The sequence below is a fragment of the Nipponia nippon genome, unplaced genomic scaffold (assembly GCF_047370975.1).
Source record: "Nipponia nippon isolate SJK-2023a ecotype South Korea unplaced genomic scaffold, ASM4737097v1 scaffold_3, whole genome shotgun sequence".
In the NCBI taxonomy this organism is placed as follows: Eukaryota; Metazoa; Chordata; class Aves; order Pelecaniformes; family Threskiornithidae; genus Nipponia; species Nipponia nippon.
This window is the reverse complement of record NW_028262347.1, coordinates 76778500-76804012: the sequence shown is the minus strand read 5'-3', so window position 1 is coordinate 76804012 and position 25513 is coordinate 76778500. Positions and strand designations below refer to the sequence as shown.

General features: G+C 41.7%; 1 protein-coding gene across 7 annotated transcripts in view; it reads left to right on the top strand.

Moving 5' to 3' along the window:
- The window catches only part of SCUBE1 (signal peptide, CUB domain and EGF like domain containing 1), a 227516-nt gene extending 210165 nt beyond the window's left edge, over window positions 1-17351 (top strand). For 6 of the 7 annotated variants that reach the window (XM_087766557.1, XM_087766556.1, XM_087766555.1 and 3 more), the window contains 7 exons: window positions 456-617; window positions 3786-3953; window positions 4844-5005; window positions 6481-6678; window positions 9129-9281; window positions 10322-10401; window positions 11552-17351. In XM_087766557.1, coding sequence (XP_087622683.1) covers window positions 456-617; window positions 3786-3953; window positions 4844-5005; window positions 6481-6678; window positions 9129-9281; window positions 10322-10401; window positions 11552-11704 — 1076 coding nt within the window. In that variant the 3' untranslated portion in view covers window positions 11705-17351. The remainder of the gene's footprint in view (window positions 1-455; window positions 618-3785; window positions 3954-4843; window positions 5006-6480; window positions 6679-9128; window positions 9282-10321; window positions 10402-11551) is intronic. The other variant, XM_087766558.1, reaches the window with a different exon arrangement.
- Window positions 17352-25513: the final 8162 nt, after the last annotated feature.

Below are 25513 nucleotides of genomic sequence, written 5' to 3'. Positions count from 1 at the left end.
GCCCTCAGAGGAATCTCTAGAACTGATCTCAGGCGACAGACTTTTTGTAGTCATCTTCCATAAAACCAACACATAAATGCACCTAGTGCAAACTAAAAACTCGCATCACTTCCCATACGTTACGCACCACTGTCTTAATTAAACTGCAATATACTGTTTTAAGACTGCATCAGCTTTGTTAACAACATATGTCTGATAAAGGCTTCAGTGCAATACAGTGCCATTTAGTGGCTTAAATAATAGAAGAAGGACCTCACCCTGATGTAAACTGACCTAGACCGCAGTGGAGATGGGCGTGTTTACGTCAGGTGAGGATCCTGGACTAACATATGCAAAACATATGCCACTATAATAGTGGGGCCAAAGAGATCCATCTTCTCTGAGTGTTTCATATAAAGGCAAATGATGTGATCAAAATGAAAGTCCTTATGTAGATTCCCCTTTTCTTTTCTCAGTTACCTGCAGCATGGGCACCTTTTATAGCGGAGAACATAATCAGTGCGTTCCTTGCTCACCGGGAACATACCAAGACACGGAAGGTCAACTTACCTGTGAGCCTTGCCCAAGTAACGATGGACAGGGAGTAGCAGGCGCCCGGAACGTGTCAGAATGTGGAGGCAAGTTTAATTTGATTATAAAAGGATTAGGTGTTGCCACGCAGCCTGTGAGGCACGGAGGCTAAAAGAGGGGAGAGCCTTCCACACTTCCACACTTCCACACTTCCACACAAGCAGTACACAGAATGTTTTGGCTTGTTCCATCCGCTGACATTGCCGACAAGAAGATGGGACCTGCTGCAGCAATGTGAGTTATGGTATGGAAATGAGCAAGCAGAGCAAAGCACTTTGCTTCGAGTCAGGTATGGAATCTGGACATACCTCGACTTGTAAGGACTCATCAGGTATATTGTGAGCCAAAGGGATGGATTGCTTTGGGCTGGTATTGGTGAGTCTAATGAACCTGCTGATTTAATGTTTTGCATGAGATGCAGTTTACCTGGTCTAATCGGCAGCAATCATAATTTTGAGATAGGTATGCTGCAGGAATCTGTAACCTGGACCCAGAGCTAATGATTGCAAGTTTCAACGCTGCTTGAATTCACTGTAGCTTTTGGCAAGTGATGCAGCATCTCTGACTCAACGTCATGATATATAAGTTAGTTGATAATGATGATAATACCTGGTTTCAGAAGAGAGCTGTGAAGTTCCGTTTGTTAATGCTTCTACTGTAACCTGATCAAGATAAGGTTTTAAGACACAACTGTTAATTATTTTCTTTACCTTATTTCATTACAGATGAGCAAAATCTAGTTTATAGCAGATACATTATTTGACTTCAAAAGAAATCTGTCCTATCTGCTACGCACGTTCTAACTTTAAAACTCATCCATGTAATTTACATTAATGCTTCCTTCAAGGATATCTAGAATGAACACACAATGAATGACACTTGAGAAACTGCTACTTTTTCCCCATCCACTGAATAAAAAAATAACTCTAGTGTCTCCAGCCCAAACATATGGTAGATTTTGCTGATTTACTGTACGAAGGAGCTATCAGAGAAAAATTCTTGAACTGCTTGTGCATCTTTGTTATGTTGACTTGTATTTAGCCAAAATCCAACAAGAACAGATAATCAAAATAAAATCTGAGTTTCTAAAGGTTGAATATAGTATACTGACCAAAGCAGCACAACAACTGGAGGAAAAAGACTGGTTTGTTTCAAGGCTTGCATTTGAATTACTGTTCTGCACGACAACAAAAAGAAACCCTTCTCATTATTTTTGCAGAGTGGATCTGTCTCAAAATGTTTGTTGTCAGATCACAACAGTCTGTTTTTCTGCTCAACTCTTCCCTTTTCTCTTTCTCTGAAAGTGGCAAGAGAGAATATGCTTTGGACTTCATAAACGTCCCTGTCAAAGATTTTATCAAAATCAGTATGTGTCCATAAAATGTGTCAGCGTGTGTGATGAAACAGTGTATTTTGATGAACACTGATTTTGTTAGAAATGTACTCACCACCTGTAATCAACAGTTTTTTTGCATCATATCTTCTGGAGCAGTAATGCCTGTGTAGTAACAAGTAAGCTGTGACCAAAATCCTCACCCCGACAGGTGAGGCACATACAACAAGTATGTAAGAGATGTTAAGTGCCTGTTGTGTAGAGCTCTGTGTTGTAGCTGCAAGTGAATAAGATGCTGTGACACTTAAGTTACATGCGATCCATGTAGGTACAAGGCCAAAACGCAATTAGGAAACCTAGTCATTTGGGGCATTTCTCAGGGAAATCACCTCAGATTGATTTTGTTTGCAATTTCAATACAGAAGGCAAGAAGGGAGCAAGTTAGCTCTTTCTTGTATACAGGTAAGGACTGAGACATATTAGCGCTGAAAGCATCAGGTATTTAGCAGTATTAAAACCCAGCTGTACCGCTTCTTTCAAAGGATGTCTGTAAGCCACGTGTCACAAGTACTTAATTTTCACACTAAAATCCAGATCCAAATCCACTCTTCATTAACTGCCTTCATGTTAAAGTCCAGTGACCAGCTGGACCAGACCAGATGGATCAGTTTTGCTACAAAAACAATAGCAGAGTTGTCTTCAAATTAGTAATATTATAATATTTCTCAGAGGTCTGTGTCACAACAGACAGCTTATATGGTCATATTCCAGCCAGCTGGGATGGAAGTGCAACTAAATCCCAGAGATCCTGGTCCCACAGGTGTCCATAGGAGTTTGACCTTTGCAGGGACAGAACTTGAACTTTGCTTTCGCTCAGGAGCTCTAGTTCATCCTAAGTGCCAAGTACCAAGACACTGGATGCCCCCCCAACATTTCCCAGCAAGTATCAGGGTTCTTAAGAGACCCCAACCCCACCTAGAGCTCTCACAACTTTCAGGTTTTCAAGCCAGTTGTTTCTGCCTGCTGTTCAGTTCTCAGGGAAGATAAATTACAAAGTATTGGGATTAGGCAACCTCAGGGAACACCTGACATCTCAAAGTGCTGGTTGCCCAGGCTGGGGTGGTGTGAAGATATGCATTAATGCCATAATCTTGAAAAACTTGACATCCTGATTCTCAGGTAGGTTGCCAAGGAGTAAAGTACTCAAGCTAGCCAGAAGCAAACCAAACAAACGCCTATCAGAAATTGCCTGGAGAGCAAGTTTTGAAACCACCTTGTATCTGTCAGTAGACTCATTCACAAAGTGCTTTGGTTTACACAAATCATCATTTTCTGGCAGAAGAACTTCTGACAAGCACTAGTTTTCACAGCTACCTGGAAAGCTGCTGGTGTCAGCTATTCTCATAGACAGGGTGCTGGACTGGTCCCATCCAGTCTGGTAAATCCCATGATCTACTGTTTCTGTATCTATGAAATGGAAATATAAAGAAACAATTACTTGCTTCATAGTTATGGTGCAAAGTTTCATTCTTTCCTACAAAGTGCTTTGAAATTCTCAGATGAAAGACTTGGTGAAAGTACAAAGTATTCTAACAACATCTCAATAGAGCCCTTGCTGGGGGGAAAAAACAAAACAAAACAAAAACCAAACAGAAACAGGTAGAAAAGAGCTTATTAAGAAACTAGTTGTATTTACTGGTGGTGTTTTTAGGAAGCAGTTACAGGAACAATACAAAATCAGCAGGTAAGATTAGAATTTGATCTGCAGCTGTCGTGATGTCACGTGGTTAAGTTAAAGGAAGCGTTGCTAACTACGACTGGGTTTTGTACTTTGTCCAGAGAAGTCAACTCACTAATACAGATGATCATTTTCAATTTCTAGGGCAGTGTTCTCCTGGGCACTATTCTTCAGATGGTTTTAAACCTTGTAGAGTCTGTCCTCTTGGTACCTACCAGCCTGAACCAGGAAGGACCCTCTGCTTTCCATGTGGCGGTGGGCTTGTGACCAAATATGAAGGTGCTGTTTCCTTTCAAGACTGCGAAACCAAAGGTGAATTTAAAATCTTTCCACGATTCATATTCCCACTGCTTGCCCTTTTGTTTGTAATCTTCAATGCCAAGGGGCTTTGAAAGGCTCCAAAACAAACATAGTCACTGCATGTAGAAACACGGTGTGTGATTAAATTAAATGGTCAGGAAATCTGTAAACTAGAAACAATCTCCCGAGGTTGTGGAGACTGAACAGGCTTTATGGTTTTCTTTGGACTTCACGATAGGCAGGTACGGAGTCAGTGCTGCAACTGGTAAGTGAATCAGCCCTGCTGCGTGGCAAGAAATAAGACAAACTTGCATTAGACAATGCTTTAGCCTTCACATCCTGTATGTTTTTATTTACCAAATTAGAAAAACTAACCACTACAGAAATTATTTGAAGTTAAGGATTGATTATTAAGGGGCTAGGCAGAAACTGTAAGCATGCAACACGTTGCGTGTTCCGTAATGTCAACTTCCAGTGCAAATGCTGAAGAAGGAATCTGCCCAAGTGCATTTTGCTTTAGTTACTGGAATGACATACTGGCGCTGGCAAACAGACACTGATGGAAACCTCTCTCCTGCTATTGTGAAAGGTATTTTTATTGTTGAGGTAAATATGTAGCAGCTTCCATTTATTACAAACTCATTGGAAACCACTGTATTAAATACCGGGAGAGACATATGTAGCTCGTGTTCGTAAGGGTTTAGCTCTAGTCTTTGGAACATAATTCTAGTTAGAAGGTCCTTTGTAATGGGAAATACAGGGAGCTAGTGTCTTTTTTGCCTTTTATGGCCTGGTATGTATCTTGCAGAATGGGGATCATAAGGTATCTCCAGGGTAGAGGAAAGTTCTCTCTGCACTGAAGATTGCTACTTTCTGAAAATAATACACCTCACACCTTACAGTTCATTGTTCTCCTGGACACTACTACAACTCCACAACACACAGATGTATCCGATGCCCTGTGGGAACGTACCAGCCTGAGTTTGGTCAAAACTACTGCATCACCTGCCCTGGGAACACAAGTACAGATTTTGATGGCTCCACTAATGTTACGCACTGCAAAAGTAAGTTGCATTTATATTAGTTGTGAGACGAAGCGTATCTTCAGATCTGAACTGCAACTTGAAGGCTCCATCTGTCAGGCTGAACTTCAATTCTGTATTTCCTAGTTAGCATGTGTCTACTGCCAGAGGAAATAGTAAAAATTGGGAAAACAATGAGGAAAAAAGACCTGGAAGAGTACCACTTGATGCATATGATTGTTTTAGCTGTAATGTAATTTGGCAGAGTGCCAGCTACAAGTTAAAACTACAGAGCATTTGGTTTCGCAGATCCTGTAAGTTGTCTTGCAGTGATGCATGTTCCTCTGTGTCTCTGTAGAGCACAATATCTTCTATCGGAGTAACTGCCATTTTGTAATAATTATAAAATACTAGGAGGCATGGTCATGCATACTGCAATTGCCAGGTAATCGCTCACGGCAGTGAAATCTTCTCATAGGCTGTTTTGGAGTACTCAGCCTCCTATCTTCAATTACCATTTTAAACATCCCCAAGGATTCCAGTGCAATTTTATTTGATCTTTTGTGAACAACTGATTCTTTTAGGCAAGCAATTTTTTTCATCTCTACCATGCTAATTTAAGGGAACGTTTCTATAATAATTAGGTAATGTCATCTAAACTAACTATTCATGTGCAAGTCTGTCGTAAGTTTTTATTCTGATTATGTGCCATGTGTCTTTGAAGCCCTTCATTATTTCTAATGTAATTTGAGTAAATTAGTTATTTGTAAGGAATTTGAAGAAGTTTGATGATTTTCCTGGAAAATAAAACCACCCTTGTCACTTCGCTGTCTTAGATACTCCTTGTTTTCAAGCCAGTTTCTGACCTTGCATAATCTTTGAGGCTTGGATTAAGTAAAATATTTAAACATAAATCTAGTTTTATGTGGGTGAGTAGGCCTAGAGAGATCAAGCTTAAGTAACTTAGTGAATCAGGCTTCTGTGGCAAATTCAACAGGAGTTTTGAAAACTCAGAAAGTAAAACTGATCTGTCAATGGAGATGCTTTATTAACCGGTTTAATCTAAGATAAAGCAAGGCAGATATGTAATCAAGGTAAGGCTGGCTATTAGGATCATCACACTCATTCACCTAAATCAGATTTAAAAACAAGTGAAGCTAAACCAGAATCCCTTCTGCATGTCAGCATGGTCTCAGTGGTAACCACTGTGTGAGAACCTGCACAATGGGATCATGTTTACTTAGCTGTGTTCGTTCCTTAATCGAATGTTAAAGCAGCCCGAATGAAGCGTTGAATCAGTTTATACACCAGAGATTAAGGTTTTGCAAATCAGTTGGAGCAGCCTGCAGATCAAGTATTCCTTTAAAGGCTCTCCATGCTAAACAAAGAGGCAGCTGGAGAATGTATACATTTCCAAAGCCACAAGGAAGAGTTTAGACTTGCTCTTGACAGGTCTAGAAAAACACCTCAAATTAGCTAATCAGCTAACACAAATGCTAATTTGTGTTTCTCCACAGACCAGCACTGTGGAGGAGAACTTGGAGATTATACTGGCTACATTGAATCGCCCAACTATCCTGGAGACTACCCAGCTAATGTTGAATGCATTTGGAATATAAATCCACCCCCAAAGAGGAGAATACTCATCGTAGTACCTGAGATATTTCTCCCAATTGAAGATGAATGCGGCGATGTTTTAGTAATGAGAAAAAGTGGTAAGTTGCCAGACATGGGTTATATAAATATTTATTGCAAACTGACTGAGTGGAACCTTCATATTGAAGGGACGACTGTCTTCATCTATCCGGTGTTTTTAAAAGGATTGTTGAATGAACTGGCACAGCAAGTTAAAACAGAACACTGTACCAATAACAATTAACAGAGTGATATTAATTATTCAAGTGTCTTGGCTGAATCACAAAGCAGTTAATGGGCTTCTGTCTGGCCCAGTTATCACGTGGGATAAATCACTGCCACTCTAGGAGTCAACAAAGCTACGCTAAATTATATTGGGAGAGCTATCTCCTGTCGTCTGTACAAATTGTGCTCTCACTTATCCTTTGCAAGTATATATACGCTGCAGTTATTGCTAAATCTGTGCAGTGGCACAGGTTGGTACACCTGACAGCCTCAAGAAATCCAGTTTTCCCAGTTTTATGTGGAGCGGGGGGTGCGTTGTGTCTTTGATTACAAAGTTAATTCAACAACTTCTGAAGTTAAGACACCAATGAGATGCACTCCTTCTTCAGTCCTATGTAGGTGATCTGTTGCTAAATCTCCAACAAGCATCAAACCTGAAAGGCAATTGTTTATATGTAGCTTTGTTTAAAACAGCATATTTTACTTGCTAAAACAGTGTATTTCATTTGCTAAAACAATTTTCACCACTTTTTATCCTTGAGGGCTTGTGTTGACATCTCTATGTATCAGAAGAAGAAACATGCTCACTATAGATGGAAGGAAATGATATCTGTCCAGATCAGTTTTTTAAAAGCAAAGCACTTCTAAGCCCAAACCGTAGTTCCAACAGTAAGGAAAGCCAGCCACATCAGGGAAAAGTCTGACTTCCACTTCAGTACCAATTACTACCAAAACAGCAGCACTGGAAAATGAGAGCTGTGATTTGTGATCACTGTATGTTTGGCATCATAAGAGTAGATCTTATGAATATTTATCGTAGTTCATGTGTGGTCAGCTGCCACCGTTACTGTGGAAAAACTGATGGCAGTTCCAGAGTTACAGTTAAATCCACTTTTTTGCACTTCAAGAATCCAAATCCCTTTCAATTCAAATGGTCTCTTTTTGCTAACATTGGTGAAAGTTGAATCAGCCCTAGCAAGTTCAGATTTTAGGTTACGCTTGTTATTTTCCCTCGTTATCCCGTGGCTATGGAGTGGTTTTTTTGAACTAGGTAAGAAGCTATTTTTTTCCTTTTGTTTGAAATTCATTTCAACTTAGAGAAGCCTCATGGTACATTCATAATGATTTGAAGACATCCTGCACCCTCCATCTGTTACTTATGTTAGGGGCAAATGGGGGTCTTTCTGGTGCCCAGCCTATTAGCTCTGTTTCAGTATAGATAAGTGACATTTTCTTTCCAAACCTACAGCCAGGTGTTTTGCACTGGGTGCTGGTCCATTAATGATCCCAGTAAGAAGGGCACTGAGATTCTGTAAGGTATCATTTAAAATGCCATTTATTAGAGCTACCATTATAAGGAGAGAATAGCATAGATAACCTTGCATCCCTTTAGATGGTGGGAACAATAGGCAATGTAGCATTGAATGGGCCTCTGATCCACAAGCAGCGTGCTGGGCAGACCCTGTCCATAGAAGAGATTTTGCCCTTTCAGTCATTCAAGCTATTATAAGATTTTCTTGTAAGGAAACAACTCTATTTATCATTTCTACTGTCAAACAGAAACAGTGTTCTCAATGAGCACTTCTTGCTGCCCTTCTGGATGAAGGCAAGGCCACGCAGTACCACCATCACCAGTGGGAGCTGCCTGCAAGTTCCTCTCGTTACCACGAGCTGGCTGAGGTTATCCAGCAGCCGTGGGATTTGTGCAGCACAGCACAGGCCTGAAGGCCACGCTGGGCGCGCAGCGCAGCGCAGCGCAGCACAGGCCTGGCCACGCCCAGGTTAACTGTTCTGTGCATCACTGACTCCTCGTGTGCGATGGCCTTTCGGTCAGAATCACTACACCAGGCTGTTACATTCTGATAAGTGGTTTATTGCTGTCAGATGAACTCCCCAAACGGGGCATGTAAGGAGCTGGTTACCACATCTGCCTGGGGTGCAGCTGACTTGTTCTTACCTATCTGGGCCCAGCATATGGGAACCCTGGAATTCAGTGCTAGAGTAGTACACAAAATAAGTAATACGGACAGTAATGTTATAAATGTCAAAAATTATCTCGGGCACCTCACTGTCTACTTAAGCTTCTTGCTGTGGGACAGAGGGGTTCCCATTACCTTTGTGGAAAAACTTACTTCTCCTTATAGACAGGTAAAGACTACGTCCCTTCTGTCACAAAAAACTTCTGCTCTCAGGAATACGTTGGCTGAGAAGTGTCTTGTCAATTTGACATTCCTGACCTTTAGATCAGGAAGGGTGCAAAAAGTTATTTTATAAAGAACATTTCTTTCTTTAACCTTCTTTCTAGCTTCTCCTACTTCAATTACTACGTATGAAACATGTCAGACTTACGAGAGACCTATTGCATTTACCTCAAGATCGAGGAAGCTCTGGATTCAGTTCAAGTCAAATGAAGGGAACAGTGGCAAAGGATTTCAGGTCCCCTATGTGACTTACGATGGTGAGAATGGGATTGCTTTCCTTCTTTGTGTTATATCTGAATTACAGAAAATTGTCCTTTAGAATCTCTCTTACACTGATTACAGGGAGAGAATGAGGACAAACTTCATGTAACTCATTTTTAGTCCAGTGAATTACTTTAAAACCAGTTGCAAAGACTTTGAAATAATGCCTGATTTTATTTTTGTTAGTTTTTCTAATACTTTAAGGATGGACAGCAAGTGACACAGAATTCTTTAAACTTAATCCTTATCCCACTGAATTCAACGAGACTCCTGTTAATTGGCATTTATCATATGCATAATGAGAATACCATTAATTGGTGTGCATTTTAGGAAGCCCCTTCGTGGGGTCCTACTGGTAACCCACATGATTTTGAAAATGATAAATTAATAAAATCACAAGTCCAACAGAGAAAAACAATGATGCAAAAAGAAATACCGTTTCAGTAATCACTTTCATAAATCCACATTTTAAAACAGTCTGGCTTGTCATATAAATTATGCATTAGACTGTATATTTTGGACTTTGGGATGATTTCTGTTTTAATGAAACAAAGACTTTCCTGTGATACCTTTGGCAGCTCTTAGTCCATCTGTTTTCCAAACACCAGTGCAATTTTATGAATGATGAGAAAATCTGTATTAAGCTGGTCATCCAGGAATCAAAATGAGAGCTGTTCTCAGGGCAGAAAACGAGGATCTGTTCCTGACTGTGCTGCGGACTTCACGTATAACCTTTGACAGTTATTTCATATCCCTGGTCCTGTTTCTTCATCTCTAGAATGCAGATAATAAAGCATTAGTATCTGGAGGGAGTAGTTTTCTGGGGCTAAGTTAGTATTTATACGGATAATTCAAAATTTCTGTCCTAAAGCAGTACAGAATTGTAATGTGATTAGATTAGACTGCAGCAGCTTGAGAGACACTGAATAATTAACTGGATACTACATTTCTCAGCTCTGTCTTGACGAGGAGGTCTAGCTAGCGTCTGGCTATTATCCTCCCAAAGGATGTCACTCAACTGCTCTTTATTTTGCAGAGGATTACCAACAATTAATAGAAGACATTGTTCGAGATGGACGATTATATGCATCAGAAAATCATCAAGAAATTCTAAAGGTAAGAAAATTCTGCTTTATCTGAGGCTGACCAAGAATTCCTTTTACTAAATATTTTCCCAAGATAGGTCTCATTACCCTGATAGGGTCATAATATTTAAACCTCAAGTGTGACCCCAAACTAAATTCTCTGTCTTCTGAGATTTATGCTGGTATTTGGAGCAGCACAAACTCAGTAGCTCAGCTGGGCTGAGCACGTGCGTACATCCTTTGCTGAATCAGGAAATAAATGAAATGTATGCTAACAAGATTGTATGTTAGAAAAATTAGTCAACCAAGAATGAAGAACCTATTGCTTGAAGAGCCTTCTTCAGCCTCAGTCTGGCATGTGTTTAAATGAGTCATTAAGTTAGAATTTCCTGTGCATTAAAAAATGTATTTACCTAAATCACTGTCCTGCCTCAACAAGACATAACCATAATGTAGCATTGTAAGCCGTCCGTGAAATAGTTTTCCAAAGGCACAAGCAACACATTGGAGAGAATTGTGGAGGAAGGCTGTTGGGCTGCCACCTATAACAACTAACTAATTAAAACTGAAAAAAAGCTGTTCAGAAGGCAAAATTCAGCCGTGTAAATGTACGACTTGGAAGGACAGGAACTGATTAACAGCCAGCTGCCCTGGCCACCCCTGCCCCAGCCCTGCCAGTATTCTCTCACTAGAGCTTTGAGGTCGCACGGGTCCCAGCTGCAGGGTATGCGGTCAGGCATGGGCTCAGCTGAGGCTCTGAATCGAGGCGTTACCAAGGTACAGGAGAAGGTCCTTAAAGAGCTCAGCATCACTGAAGACCAGCCTTCTCTCTTGTTCATGGAGGGAAGGCCCTGGACAACAGCGTGAAACAGGCTGGAAGGGCAGTCAGAGGCAGTTTGTAATTCTAATGCCCGACTTCTGCAGCCGGTTTGTGGTTAACCCAGCTGCTACCCTCTCAGTTCAGGACCTTCCAGGAACGCTAATTGCAAAAAAAAGTCCGGCACAGTGGAAAGATTCATCAGCATAAAACTCCACAGCAACATGGAGTAGTTTCCTTACACTGCTTTACCCAGAATCAAGTTTTGCAAAAAAGACCTGATTGTTGTTCATTAACTTTGAAAGCTGTGCAGACACTAAATCCAAACCCTATTTTTATCTAATATTTATGTTGTCTCCCATAGGACAAGAAACTGATTAAAGCTCTCTTTGATGTACTGGCACACCCACAAAATTATTTCAAGTACACAGCACAAGAGTCAAAAGAGATGTTCCCAAGATCATTTATAAAGCTACTGCGATCAAAAGTTTCCAGATTTCTACGACCATACAAATAGTCTAGTGGTATTCAGTTTTTGGTTACTTTGCATTCCTGTCAAATATTGTCTTTCCTCCATAGTAGAAACGTTTGCTAATTTGAAGGCTCTTTTTTGCAGTCTTTGTTTTCAATTGTATATTGAAGAATACCTATAATGTTTTATAATCGTTAAAAGCCAATGTTCTGAATGAGATTTTTACTACAAAAGAAATCGTGCATCCCTGAGTGCATCTAGTTGAAGATCCAAATTTGTGTGGCACTAGTGTATCTTCACTTTCCATTTGAAATTACATTATGTAGAAAATACTCTTTCCAGCTTTTTATTTTTCATCATCAATAACTTTTGTCAAAGCAAAGAAGGAATCTATTCAAATCTGATTAAACTACCTGCAGATAAGTTCTGTTGTAGAAAGAAGTATGTAGTATAAATAATATTCGGATTTTGAATTGCACTTGAAGTTTATATTCGAATCTTTAGAAGAAAACAAAACAGTCTAAATTTTGTTATTTCTCATTTGTGGCTTAGTGGAACCTCTGTCCAAGTAGAAATCAAAAGGGAAAAAAAAAGAAAGAAAAAAAAAAAGAAACAGATGTATAATTTTGTGTTATGAATTACATAAGATTGAGTCCCGTGCCCTAATGTCCTAATGTTTTTATCTGTCCTCTTCTAAACTTCTTCAGAGGTTTGCCACTGTCGGTTACTTCATTGAAACAGATTTAGCTCTGGATTTCCGTACACCAGTTGGTCCCTTTGAAGGCATTTACAATAGGATAGGTGAGAAATGAACAACAACAGTAGTAGTCTCGTTTTTCTTTCCGTTAATAGAGCATCTAATTAAGTACAATATATAAATATATAAATATATACTTCTATTTGTGGGTACATTAGTAATGTTATCTTTAGTTACTGTAAATATTATTCATGCTTAAATCTTTACTCCCACACACCCTATTTACTCATATCTATTTGTAACTTTGCGTAGATGATTAAATGACTTCTCCGAGTGCTTGTCACTTCCGTTAACACCAAACCGAAGAGTTTTTGGAGTTTTATAATACTGGATAATGGTTTACTCTGGGACAATCTCTTTCAACATACATTATTCCAGGAAAGCTATCATCAGCGAAGATGCAACTGCTGTCCAGTAAAGGGTCAGCTATCGCCTCTTCCGTGGGCACCCCTCATATGCAGACCAACAGGGTTCCCCCTGAGGACGACACACGTGAGAGGAGCTCGCTAGGGAGGAGTTCTTGTTGGATCTGCCATCTCTGACGCGCTGGGAACATACCTGTGTCACAGGCCCAGGCTCTGAGGCGGGTGGGGGGGTGAAGAGGACACAGTTTTGCAGATGAGTTGGAGGGCAGGCCCTGCAGTCTGCAGAGACCCAGCGCCTCCTTTTATCCCGTATTTGCAACCGCAGTGCCCATCAGCCGCGGGGGCTGTACGGTCTGCCAGAGAGCACTAGCCTCGAGGTCAGGCCTTCCTCAGAGAGTGACAGGTACGGGTGGGTTAAGATGATGATAAATCCTGTGTTTCCTGCTGTTTCCTGGCCCAGGAGCTAATGTCAATGAAAGAGTAGCTATTTTTATTAGTATTTCAGCCTCTTTACTTTTAAGTCCCTTCCTCCTGTATATCATTTTCCCTTTCGATCCTTCAAGTTTATTACATGGAGAAATTAACTATCACGCCAACATCCTTTCAGAAAAAGACTAAGATGCAGTTTTGCTTTACTGCATTTTTTTTTTGCATAGCTACCCTGTAGTTTGGCATACCCTTGGATGCTCACAAAGACGTACATTAAGGGTGGTTATGGTTAACTTCTTACACTTTTTTTTGTAGCTACAAGTGGTTGAATATTCCATTTCTAAGAGACACCTTAAGCATTGTTGAGTTTTTCTACTTGGCCATCTTGTAATTTTGCTTGCCTTCTTTCCTTTTCTGTTGAAAAGCATAATTTTTTCTTTCTATGCCTGAACAGTTTTAACTTAGGGTCTGACAGCTCAGTTTTTTCACTCATGGATCTTAGGTCTTTGACGAGCTTTCTCTTTAATATATATATATTTATATATTAACTCTCATTTCAAAATCTAACATCTCCATAAAAGTCCTTTTTTAAAAGCTGTTAAACCTAACTTTCTGTGAGGATGTTGAAACTACTTTTATTAAATATTCATTATGGGTTGCTAAAGGTGGATGTTCAAAGGAGAACATCTCATCAGTCCTAGATTCAGTGCATGCCTGGAACAAAAAAAAAGTTACATGTATTTTTTTCCTTAACAGGAGTTATTTGTAGAAAAAAATTAAATCTTAAAAAAGGAAAAACCATTTTAGGTACTCGATTATGTATAAGTGTATAGCTAAAAAGCTACTTCAGCCAAACAGTGTTTCAAAGTCTGATAGGTTATTCAGAATGATTCTAATCATGGGTCAGGATTGCAGCCATCCTACTGAAGGATATGAAGGAAAAGATATGAAAGAGATGGAGAAAAATAACTTCCTCATTTGCTGAACAATTTACAGCAATCTTTAGTATTTCAAACTTAAGTAAGCAAACTTTGGAACCTGGTGCTGTGCAGTGAGTTTAGTAAAATCCTTGCTAAAATTTTTGCTTAACAATCCACGTGTTTGGACATAATACCACTGTACGACACTGATGCCGAGGAGGACAAACTTCCTCTCTGGAACAGGGCTGAAAGGAATTGCGTTACAAGTCCAGAAGCCACTGGCTGCACCGTAACACTTTCCAGGTTCTTAGCTACATGGGGAATCCAGTGCCAGACAGCGACTACAAGAGGGACGCATCCCAGCTGTGGCCACTGTTAGTGGGACCTTGGTAGAGCTGTGAGAGGTGAATACAGGAGGGACCGGCTGCATTTAGTTCTGGTACAACTTGCCCTGACTTACAACCACATTAGACAAAACCAGGGTTTTGTCTAGTTTGTCCTGACAGACAACCTGAGAGTGCGTGTTAGCTCATATTCCCCGGAGCCATGTCAGGGCATGGACTCCACAGTCAGGACGGGGTGCTCAGGGACTTCTGCAGTAAACGCAGACTTTGTGTTGCTGAGAGCAGTGAAAGAAAGAGCATAATTTGGCCTTCAAAAGTATACAGTGGAATGCTTCTGAATATATAGGGGTTTCAAAAGTGATATATTTAGAAAATATAGGTGTGAATGTTTGCAGCTCTGCATAGAAATGCCCTTGGATGTGCAAATTTCTAATGAAAAGAGTAATGACAAGTGGTATACAGGACTGTCCAAAGTGATTTCAGCTGATTTGTACAACAGCACAGAATTTTTACATCAGCTCTAAAAGTTAAAAATGCTTTGATTTTCACACTAGATTTATAGTTACAGAAACTGGCAGTCACCAAATAGAAGGTGAGCTCAGCTCTTCGTTTGTTAATGTAGGTGTAGGATGTCTTCATTGTCAGAAGTCAGAGAACATATTGCTATTAGACAATAACGGTACAACAACAAGGAATGTCATCTTCTCTGGAGAAGACCTAGACACATTTGGGAATCAAAAACCATACAAGGAGAAATATGGCCGCCTTTAAGAAAACCAACTTCATGAAATGAATCAATACATCGCAGAATAGGCAATTTTGGCTTTTACCCTAAACATGAAATATTGCATTTAAACATATTCAATAAATACAGCCCTGTAGCTGTTCTTACAGAATTACACATTGTATGCAGGATAGGTGCAACATGTCTATGTGTTATTACAGGAAGGCTGAAGAAGTGTCCGTTTGTGATTGCCCAATTCCACATCACAAACTGAGCTTTTTATTTTCAATTTGCAAATGCTGAAAAGCGGCACCTGTAGCACTTACCATTTTAAGCCTCTCCTCCTGCTTTAAATACTGCACTTATTTTTAGTGAGGTGGTGGTGAATCATCCCTAAACGTTCTCATGTGCCACCAAATCACTGCCTGCGTACCTGCTGCGGTCCAGGAGACTGCAACAATCAGAAGTTGCTAATCAAGCCCTAAGTCGTTCTTGAAAGCGCTCATTAGTGATTGCTGCGGGCAAGGTGCCTGTGTGTGTGATTTCAGTACAGGAAGCATCAGGATTCGGTGTTTGATAGATTGCCACCTGCATCTTGCACAACAGCAAGATTTATTCTGCCTGCAGATTTAGCTCACCAAAACTGAATTTAAAGCCGCTGAAGTCTTTGTTCAGCCCATTTTCTTGCCCTGCCTTCCTTCCTCCGTCATACATTACATTTTTACCTAAAGACCAACTTTTGAAAAGAAATTTATTTCCTCGTTATGCCTGCCCCATAGAATAAAGTTAAATCGCAGTGTTTTATAACTACTAAAGATTTAGACTGATCTTTCCTACACATCAGCTTCATACTAGGGTAAGCTTACTTAAAAGTAAGCAAGCTTACTTAAAACTAGCTTACCTAGTAAGCTAAGTTTAGTTTAGTTTAAGTTTAGTTTAGTTTTAGACTAGCTTAAATAAATACAGGCTTGGCCGCAGAGTTTTCAGAGAGTCCACGTTCTGAGTTGTCAGCTGGTTTCGAGAGAGCACAGCTCACCCGCAGTCCTCTGTCTGTAAGCAGAACGCAAGGATGATGCCACATGAACAAGAAACATGCTTACGTGCATTAAACATTCAAAGAGGAAAGCCAAACCCCGCCCCGTGCCCCTTTGTAAGCGTGCCCAACAGATCCAGATTTCTCAGGTCAGTCTTATCTATAAAGAGCCCAGTTATAATCTTGCGGATAACAAGTTGCAAACATCAGGAGCAAAAGTAGTGGTGTGATTCTTCTACAGGAACTGCTGACGGGTCTTTGCCAGCAAAACCTAACTGCTCTGTGGCAGTTCCCATGTCTGGACTCTGAATACCTTTGAGTGCTCTTAACAAAGAAGCTGGGGCGAAATCTTCAAAAACTGAGTCCAGCAACAAATTTCTCAGCCACCTCAGGGGTCTGGATTTTCCCTGTGTAATGATGGGAATGAGCAGCACACGCAGTTACTTGTACCTGTGTCATGAGTTCAAGTAGTTGCATTTTCTTCCTAGTTTAAAACCACTGGTTGACAGGAATGGTAGTAACTATAGACTCTCAATACTTTGAGACTTTAATTAAATAGTTTTCTAGGATGAGAGACTGTTGTAAGCACTTGGGGGGGGGGGGGAAAGGACTTTTGTCTCCTGTAAGAATTTATGGAAGAAGGGAAATTTCTGTAAGGTAATATGAACTTATTCCTCAGTGTGAGACTTGGATTCAGAGAGAAGTCTCACGTTTTATTGTAACATTTTTCATCTGAATAGAAACAGACTGGGAAATAAACTCTTAAATGTCAAAAAACTGTTATCTAAGTGTCTGAATATATACAATTCCAGTTTGTTATTTCATGTATTTATTCTGTTTCATCACTAAGCTTTTAATCTATAAAATTAATATGTAATATACAAGAGTAAAATGTACAGAAGTACCTTTAGATGTAATAATTTAAACCATCTGTATTCAGAAAGCGGAGATAACAAGTTTAAAGATATACAAACAATTGCAATTCAATTTTAGCGAAATTTCTCGATATCTAGAAAAAGAAGTGGCTTTGCTTAATTAAACTTTATTTTAATAATTGTGAAAATATCTTTTTTAGAGCTTGTTTTTGTTACTTTTTGAATTAAAATTATTTTGTACATATTGTTTTCTATGTTTTATACCTTAGAAAGGCCGTTAATTTGCATTGACAGCAGCAGATACTCAACACAACGATTAAAAGGGTACTTTGGGAGAGTGGGGTGGATGTGGTCAGTAGTCAGATTCATCCTTCCGGATTACTGCTCCTGTTATTTCTGCAGTCTCACTGGCATCACAGGAAGAGTTTTGTGGGGCAATTTAACCAGCTCATTTCGATAGCATTGACTCTCCAGTGTCATTCTGAAGTGCTTACCATTTTCATAACATATAAAGAATATGTATTTTAAAGTTAGTGCTAGTTCTTCTTCCGTTGTTAGGATAAGGAAAAACACAAAACTCAGAAATAAAAGGGAATTCAAAAGATTACACCCAAATACAGTATAAAGATAAGGAAAGGTATGGTATCTCTGTGCTCCTAGGTAGCAGTAGAAGTGATAAAACCTCGTGTTGGATCGGATCACAGAGCCTTTTTTGGGCAAAACTGCTGCTAAGGTCAGTGGTAGTTTCACCTGCATAAAGTTCACTGTGATCATGTCCATCATCTGTTAAGCAGGAATTTCTGGTAGACTGGATTTCGGGGGAAAATACCTGGAGTGTAATATTGGTTTCTGTACCGATTTGCTCTGTGTAAATCACTGGGCAAGAGTGACATTTTGAACTAAACCCTTGTAGATGCTGCTGGGACTTCTAAGCTTTATTACCAATGTAAATTATGTACAAACAGCTATTTCCATATGAAATGTACCATGATAGTTTAGAGCACAGATAGTGAATAACTGTACAAAATTTGATAGTTAGAAAATAAAATACAGTGGTCTAAGCTTTACCAGTATTTTAACAATACTGTCAGATTTGTAGTAGAAAATGTTGTAAATGTACCTTATAAGAAAATACATTTCCTTTTGCCTCTGTATATTAATAGCTTTGATTTCTATGTTGAAGCTCAAAGTGAAGCATGTAATAAAACTTTTGTTAAAATCACTTTCATAATAAACGTAAAATGGAACGGATACCCCTGCCTGCCATTTATTTGTGTACATGGAAAAGGCTCCACGCACCAGTGTAATGTAGACAGGAATCAGAAGAGAACGTCTCTTTTTTTGATAGCATTTACATATTTCAGTCTAATTTTCATCTTTAGGCAACAGAGAGCTTTTTCTTTCTCATCAAACAACTGCAGGTTGTGAGTGCTGGGACACTGAATTAAGTTCCTTCCAAATAGACTTCAAGGGGAGTTTTTCAGAGCAAGAAGAAATCCTGGCTACAGCAAAGCACCACATCACCAACATCCCTCCAGGACCTTTAACCATTTCTTAAAATAACTCTGATGCGACTGTATATATCTCATGCAGGTGCCCTTTCCCTCTATTGAGAAACTGCCTCAAAGAAAGAGGAAGGAAGCTCTTTTCTGCCGGTGGCCTGATGGGCTATTCCTACCACAAGCTGCCGAGAAGACCGGCAACTTCCAAACTCACCCGCTGCTTGTCCCACTGAGGACTAGGTTGAGAGCAAACTATGCTTGCACCCAAAATGATGATTTAAAGAGAGATCAAAAGCGTCCTTTCCCCCTCTAGCCCTGCTGTAGAAAAAGTGTATTTGCCCGGGCCCACCTTGCTGCTGAATTTTACGATGATAGTTACACTTTTGCAGTCCAAGATTACAAAGCAAGCAGCGTTTGTACAATCAGTGGCCCAAGTGAAACTCCTGATGCTGGTAATGATGAAAATGGATGATGACAGACTGGCAGAAAAGAGACTACCTGTAGTGACATCAATAGCTCAGATCTGATTTAAACAATGTTTTGCAGTTTAAGAAGTGCAAGTTCTCATTAAGGGTACACAGCACGCCAGACCAGACAAAAAGCATGGATGTTGTTAATTCAATTGGTAACGCCTGGTAACAGGTTTGCCACACAGCAGTGCTTGTCAGGCGATGAGCACAGCCTGCCGAGCATTGTTGCCGCTACAGCAGCCACCTACTTCAGAACAGGCAGGACACTTCACGTTCATACCAGCGTGGTGCGTGGTATTCTGCTAATGCTCTCGTGTAAGCAGTTTGTCTTGTTAAGAGAAAGCATTTATGGTACGACAGTATGCTCCGCGGATTTTATAGATGTTGTAAATGATATAAATACTATCAGTATGACTGGTGACTGTTGGTGTCACTGACAGGTTTGAAAGGCATAAAGAGACAGGCAGCTACATTCTGACTGGCTGCAAAAAATCAATTACTGCCTTTTTCAGCTAGTAGCAATCCACTTGGGTAATACGGGCAGTTCTCCTCATTACGCTCCAAGAAGATACAGCATCACTTTTATCAGACTACAGACGGTGCCGTGTCAGATGGCGCTCAGCTCTCTTTATAGCTTCAGAGCTTTAAAGGAGTAATAGGAAAAGTCAGCTGCTGTCAAAGACAGAGAAAAGCTGAACTCAAAAGTCCCTAAAGGTCATTGGAAGTCAAATTAATTACTGGTAATGAAGTACCTGCATACGAGGGCTCAAGCCACTGAAAGTTCAGCGGTCGTGACAATGCGTGCAAGAGCAGGAGATTCCAGTTTACTGAAAGAGGCATTGCCTGGTGAGAACGGCAGAGGGGTCCATTCTCGTTTCAGATCTTTCGATGACTTCCCAACAGGCTCACAGAACATAATGGCCTGACGAACAGCACTCCAGCGTGACCCAGCAGGTAAGTGAAGGCAGACTGGGCATATTCGTCTCTTTGCTCAGCCATCAGCACTGACTGACTCCTGGTGTGACAGAGGGGTCTGTCCTGTACAATCATAATGAGCGGCTATTTTTGCCTCTTAAAAATAACATCTAAGTGGGCAGTCAGCTGTGAACCACTGGCAACATTTCTCTGAATCTTCATGTAAGTTGCAAACCAGACATCATTCCCAAAGCATTTTTAGAGACGTTGCCCTGCCCTGGGTGCATTTTCTTTCTCCCTCTGTTTTATGTAGCGGTGCTTGAACTCCTATAGCACACGAAGCTAACACGGCTGCAGTCTGCTTGCTCCTGCCCCTGTGAGCATCTCGCTGCTGCTGCTGTTGCTGCCTAGTGCTCCAACAAATTTCCTTCTGTCATGTTGCTAGGCGGGCAACATAAACATGGATGAGCTTGCTCTAGGTAGCCACTGACTATTTTTGCTACAAAATACTTCTGTGTTTAAAACATAAACCAAGAGAAGTACCGTAAGTGCCAATCTGTGCATTTTATCCAATCTGGTATTTATTTAGGAGTCAGCACTATACCAGTCATGGCTTTTTTATGATCATTGGAGGAGATCCCTCACTGTCTCGCTCTGGAGAGCCCCAACACTGCCTGAGGAGATGGATGCTGGGCACCTGGCCCGTCAGCACCCCGAGCCACTCCAGCACGAAGGTGACACACATGACCTGTTGTCACCTTTGCTGCATGCCTCCTGATGCATGGTGTGAGATCTCCTACACTCCAACAGCACTTCTGAACACGTAGAATAACATGCAGAATAAGATCACCTCCAGCTCACTTGTAGTGTGTGTACAACAGTATTCCTACGTAACGGTCATATTTTTATAAAAGTAACATATTAGACAACAGGCTATGTATGCCTAAAGACACAGGAAAAGGAGGAGCAGGGATCTGCCTTTCTGAAGGCACCCCAGCAGCTTGTGACAAACTGCAGCACTGGCTGTGGAGGTGCAGCAGGATGCCTTGGGACTAAGGGCAGCACGCGGGATTGCCTACATGGACGTGACATGAGGTGAAGATCCTTGGAGCTGCCTGACAAGCTGGTTTTTCATTGTATGGCCAGTATGAGGGCAGCATCCTTCCACCCCAGTACTGCTTGAGCAGCGAGAGCGTCTTTGAAATTAAAACACGTGCACTTGTCAGTGTGTGTTATGTCAGCGCATAATATAAATGCAGTAAATATGTTTCTTGGGGGATACAATGAGTAGAAGTATTGTTTATGCCAGACAATTTGTTTGGCTTATTATCTTTAAGACACTGATCTCTTGTCAAACCTTTAGGCCAGAGACTGGGCCCAACCTGCTAAGATCATTCATCCGCCTGCAAGCTGCCCTCCAAGGCTCTTTTTCTCCAGGGCTTTATTCAAACTCCACGCTCACACAGACACCCGCCGCAAGACCAAAACATGGGTTTAACTCGTCATGCAGGTGCCCATCCAGCCACACAACAGGACAGTGCAGCCCCACTGGCACACAGTAATCAGGGTATGGGAAAGAGACTTCGTATAAGGGCCTTGACGGACACCAGCTGACAGGGGGGTGTTGCAAATTTACCTAAATTCGGTCCTTTATTTTTGTCTCTCCTTCGGTCAGTGGTTCAGCTGCTAGCCATGGCATATGTGGCAGTCTGTTCTACAGCTGTACATGCAGCATTTGCGTGCAGCTACATGCCCGGACATCACTGCAGTTCGAAGCTCTGAGCTGATGCCGCCACAGCTGTCTGAGCCTTACATGGCTCATCAGAGAGTCATGCTCACAGCCTCACAGCTGCCTGCCGTCACTGCCTCTGCACAGGTTCCTTGCCAGGTGAGTGCAAAACACAGTAAATGCTGTTTTGGGGATTCTTGCAGTTAAAGGGACGCAGTACCTTCCCAAAAATATACCCATCCACAAAAGCAGGTAAGCAAAAGCTATACACAATCACTGCTATTTTGATGCAGAATACATTTTGCATTCTTATAATAGCATCTATGAGGCTTTAGGTTCACAGATAGAGCTATGATTAATAAAGTATTTACAGCAAATTATATTCCTCTCATCTAAGCCCCCATCTCTGCTTTCCATGCTTGGAAGTTCTAGTTTTACTGTTGCGAAAGTTGTTTATCTGAAAGCAAATGGTTTCTTTGATAACATATTACAGCATTTATTGTAAAATGCACCAGAAATACATCCCCTCAAGTCCTTGTTATTATTATGTTGAGGGTCTCTTCTGCCCCTTACATCCCTACCTCTCTTCAGGAGAAGGTTTCCATGACACGCTGGCCAAGAGGAAGGTTCTAACGTGAAACAACAGGAAAATGAAGTGGGGAACGCACACCAGATCTATTGGGATCAGCTAGCCATAAACATTTGGAATAAAGCCAGAAACTGCCAGACTCACAAAACTTTGTAAAACTCTAGCTGTATTTGTTGGGGGCAAATGCTGCTTCACATATGCTAACTCATGATAGATTCCCGCTACAGGCTGCTACAGGGCAGGAACTAAACAATGTAGTGGTGGATAAGGCATCGGGACTGCTGTGACAACGGCTGCATGGGTTGGCCCCCTGCAGATAGTGCCGGAAGGCTAAATCCTCTTATTTTAGACTGGGGTAGTGGTAGTAAGGTCAGCCTTGCTGAGAATTTTTTGCATTCTCTGCAAATACCTATGATGTAAAGTAACCCATTACATTTAACAAGCACTTTGCCTGAGTAAGGACTGCATTGTTCAGGCACTGTAAATGAGTCACTCTTCCTAAGAAAACAATGAGAACAATATACTGTGGTAGCTTTTTCCTTACAAAGATTATCCCCAAATACCTGCTTTCATAATGAGAGGCTGACAGTGGTATCTCTGGGCTACGGCTCTGGCATCACAGGTGATCTAGGCCACCGGGTAGGAACGACGTTCCCGACAGCCTGACTGTGCAGCCTGGCAGCTGAAGCGGTGCCGGGAAAGCGGTGAGTGCTGGAGTCCGCTCCCTGCTCCAGGAATTACTCCTGTTCTGGAAAACCAGCAAAAAAGTGGGGTAGGCTGCCAAGGACAGCAGTTGAGTAAGACGGCATTAGATAACTGTTGGACTAAGTCGGGACTAGCCCACTTACAGTTGCTTCTGTACCTCGGGGTGTTATCTACCCTTAACCCCAGTGATTCTGACTGTGTTTTAGTCCTACTCGGAGGTTATCAGCAGCAGCGTAGCCTGCCCCCAGACCCGCAACCTCACCCAAACAGCCTGGAACCACAGACAGCTGGCCAGTGGCCAGAACTCCTACCCAGAGTGAGGTGGAAGTGCAAACAAGCACTGAGAACACACCTGCCTGCGCTTGGCGAGAGCAGGAGTTGTGTAAACCTCGTGTTGGAGCAGCATCACGTTCCCCTTGCCTCGGGACTGGGCATGATCAGTGTGGCTCTACTGAGTAAAGAAATGAAAATATATCTCACTTTTCTTACTTGGTCTGTCTAGGGAAAAGAGATTGGCTTTTTTTTTCCTTTAGGTAATTAAAAAGTTTGACTTAACTATAAAATTATTATTATGATGTATTTTCTGGGAACTTTCTTATTTTTATAAAGTCATCTGGCAAAAAAAGAAGTAAAAAACCAACCAGTTCAAATTAGCAGTAGTAAACACTCCCAACTTGAGACAGCATTTGGTGTAGTGAGCAAAATCTATGCAAAAAAAACAAGTCGTGTAACTTGATATACTCGACATAGACTGTGTATAAGTGTATCACGTTGTGTGCGTACATAATATGCCATCAGGTACCGAGTCTAAGGCAAAGACAGAAATGAGGGAAGGGTGGCACTGGGATCCTTTTCAGTAAGCAGGATCCCCACGAGGACTGGTAAGTGATCTAGTCTTTCACATTTTATACTACTAGTGGAAGATCACCACCACAGCCATCCTCCTTTTCCAAACCGCGATATTAGCAAAAAAGTCCTCAAACTCAGAGTAGCGTGGCGGGAACGCAGTCAAGGAACACTGGAAATACAACTATTTTTTCATCTTCCACTGTTTAATGAGGTAGGTCTCCTTAGCGACATCCTAGTAAAGCCTTTGTGCCAGGGAAGTGTGGGAACAGAACACAGCACGTGGTGAGGCAGACACAGCCTCAGGCAAAGAGGAAGATTTGTCTGCATTTGCTATTCAGATACCCAACCTGAGGATTGTGCTGGATCCTCAGCTGCAGAATGGTGATGCGTAGTTACAGCACGTAGGCACCGTTTTTAATCTCTCTCTGCTCTCTCTGCGCCTGGCCAAGCTGTTGCAGCACTTTGATTTCCAGAGCCTTCACTTGGTAACTCTGTGATTAGGTGGTGAGAGGGATTGCTGCTCTCGGTAGTTATATAGGACACCAGTCCAGCAACACAGGACAGGGCAGTGAGCAAAGAGGTATTTCTTCAACATGGCATTCATGTACATGCCCCGCTGACTGCGCTCCATGAATTTGAGGCTTTCCTGACCAGCTACTGACCCTAAATTCCTATTTCTGGAACCTGCCTTTTATTTCCAGGGCTGTAGGACACCCCTCCCAGCATGGTGCCTGGCTTGATTTGAGGAAAAGCAGTTTCCACCGTCCCTGGAGCAGACGATCCCCAGAGGGAGCAACGCAGGCGTTCCCAGCAGCAGCAGCAGCTCTTGGCTAGCCACAGCAGCAGGCACAGCACAGCCCCGGCCTGTGCTTGGAGCAGCCGCCAGCGTCGGATGCCTTGCTTCACTCTTCTACCTTTAGAACCATACCTGAGTTGACACCAAAGTTACCAATAATGTTTAGGAAGCCACAGCTTAAACTGGTTTAGGCTATTCCCTACAAATTCTGGGAAGGAATGGATTTTCTTAGAAATGTCTTCTAAAAAGAAAATATTCTAAAATGTCTTCTAAAAAGAAAAAGAAAATACAAGAAAAATACTGGGAAGCCACCTTCCTCCTACAGGTGCTTGCAAACACACCTTCCTCTTACACTGACCGATACTGAAGAGAGGCCTAGCGTTAGAATTCACTTGTCACAGTTTAAAAAAAAAAAAAAAAAGGTTTAATTTAAAAAATTATTGTTTGGCACCGTAGGCGGTGCCAGTTTTTCCTCTGCGCACACAACTCAAAGAGAGCATTTCCCGGGGCTGTGGCCGGTAGTTAGCCCCTCTCATGCTTCGCCCCCCACTTGTAACCCACTTCAGAGGCTATGGCTTGGACCTTCCCGAAAAGCCCCTTCATCGTCCAACGCTGGGAAACTCAGAACATCTTGTGGCCAGCAGCGCGCCACGAATGCTGTGATTTTATTAAAGCTTAAGGGCAGGAGAAGAAAGCACGAGCAGACCCACACCTGCTCAGCAGACTAAAGCCCCTTGAGCCCCTCTTTCCTCGGGGGCGACTGGAGAGCAGCCGTGCCCGTCCGGAGGCGATCCACCGCCCAACGGCCGCCCCCAACGGCCGCAACCGCCCCTCCGCGCGCCGAAGCCCCGC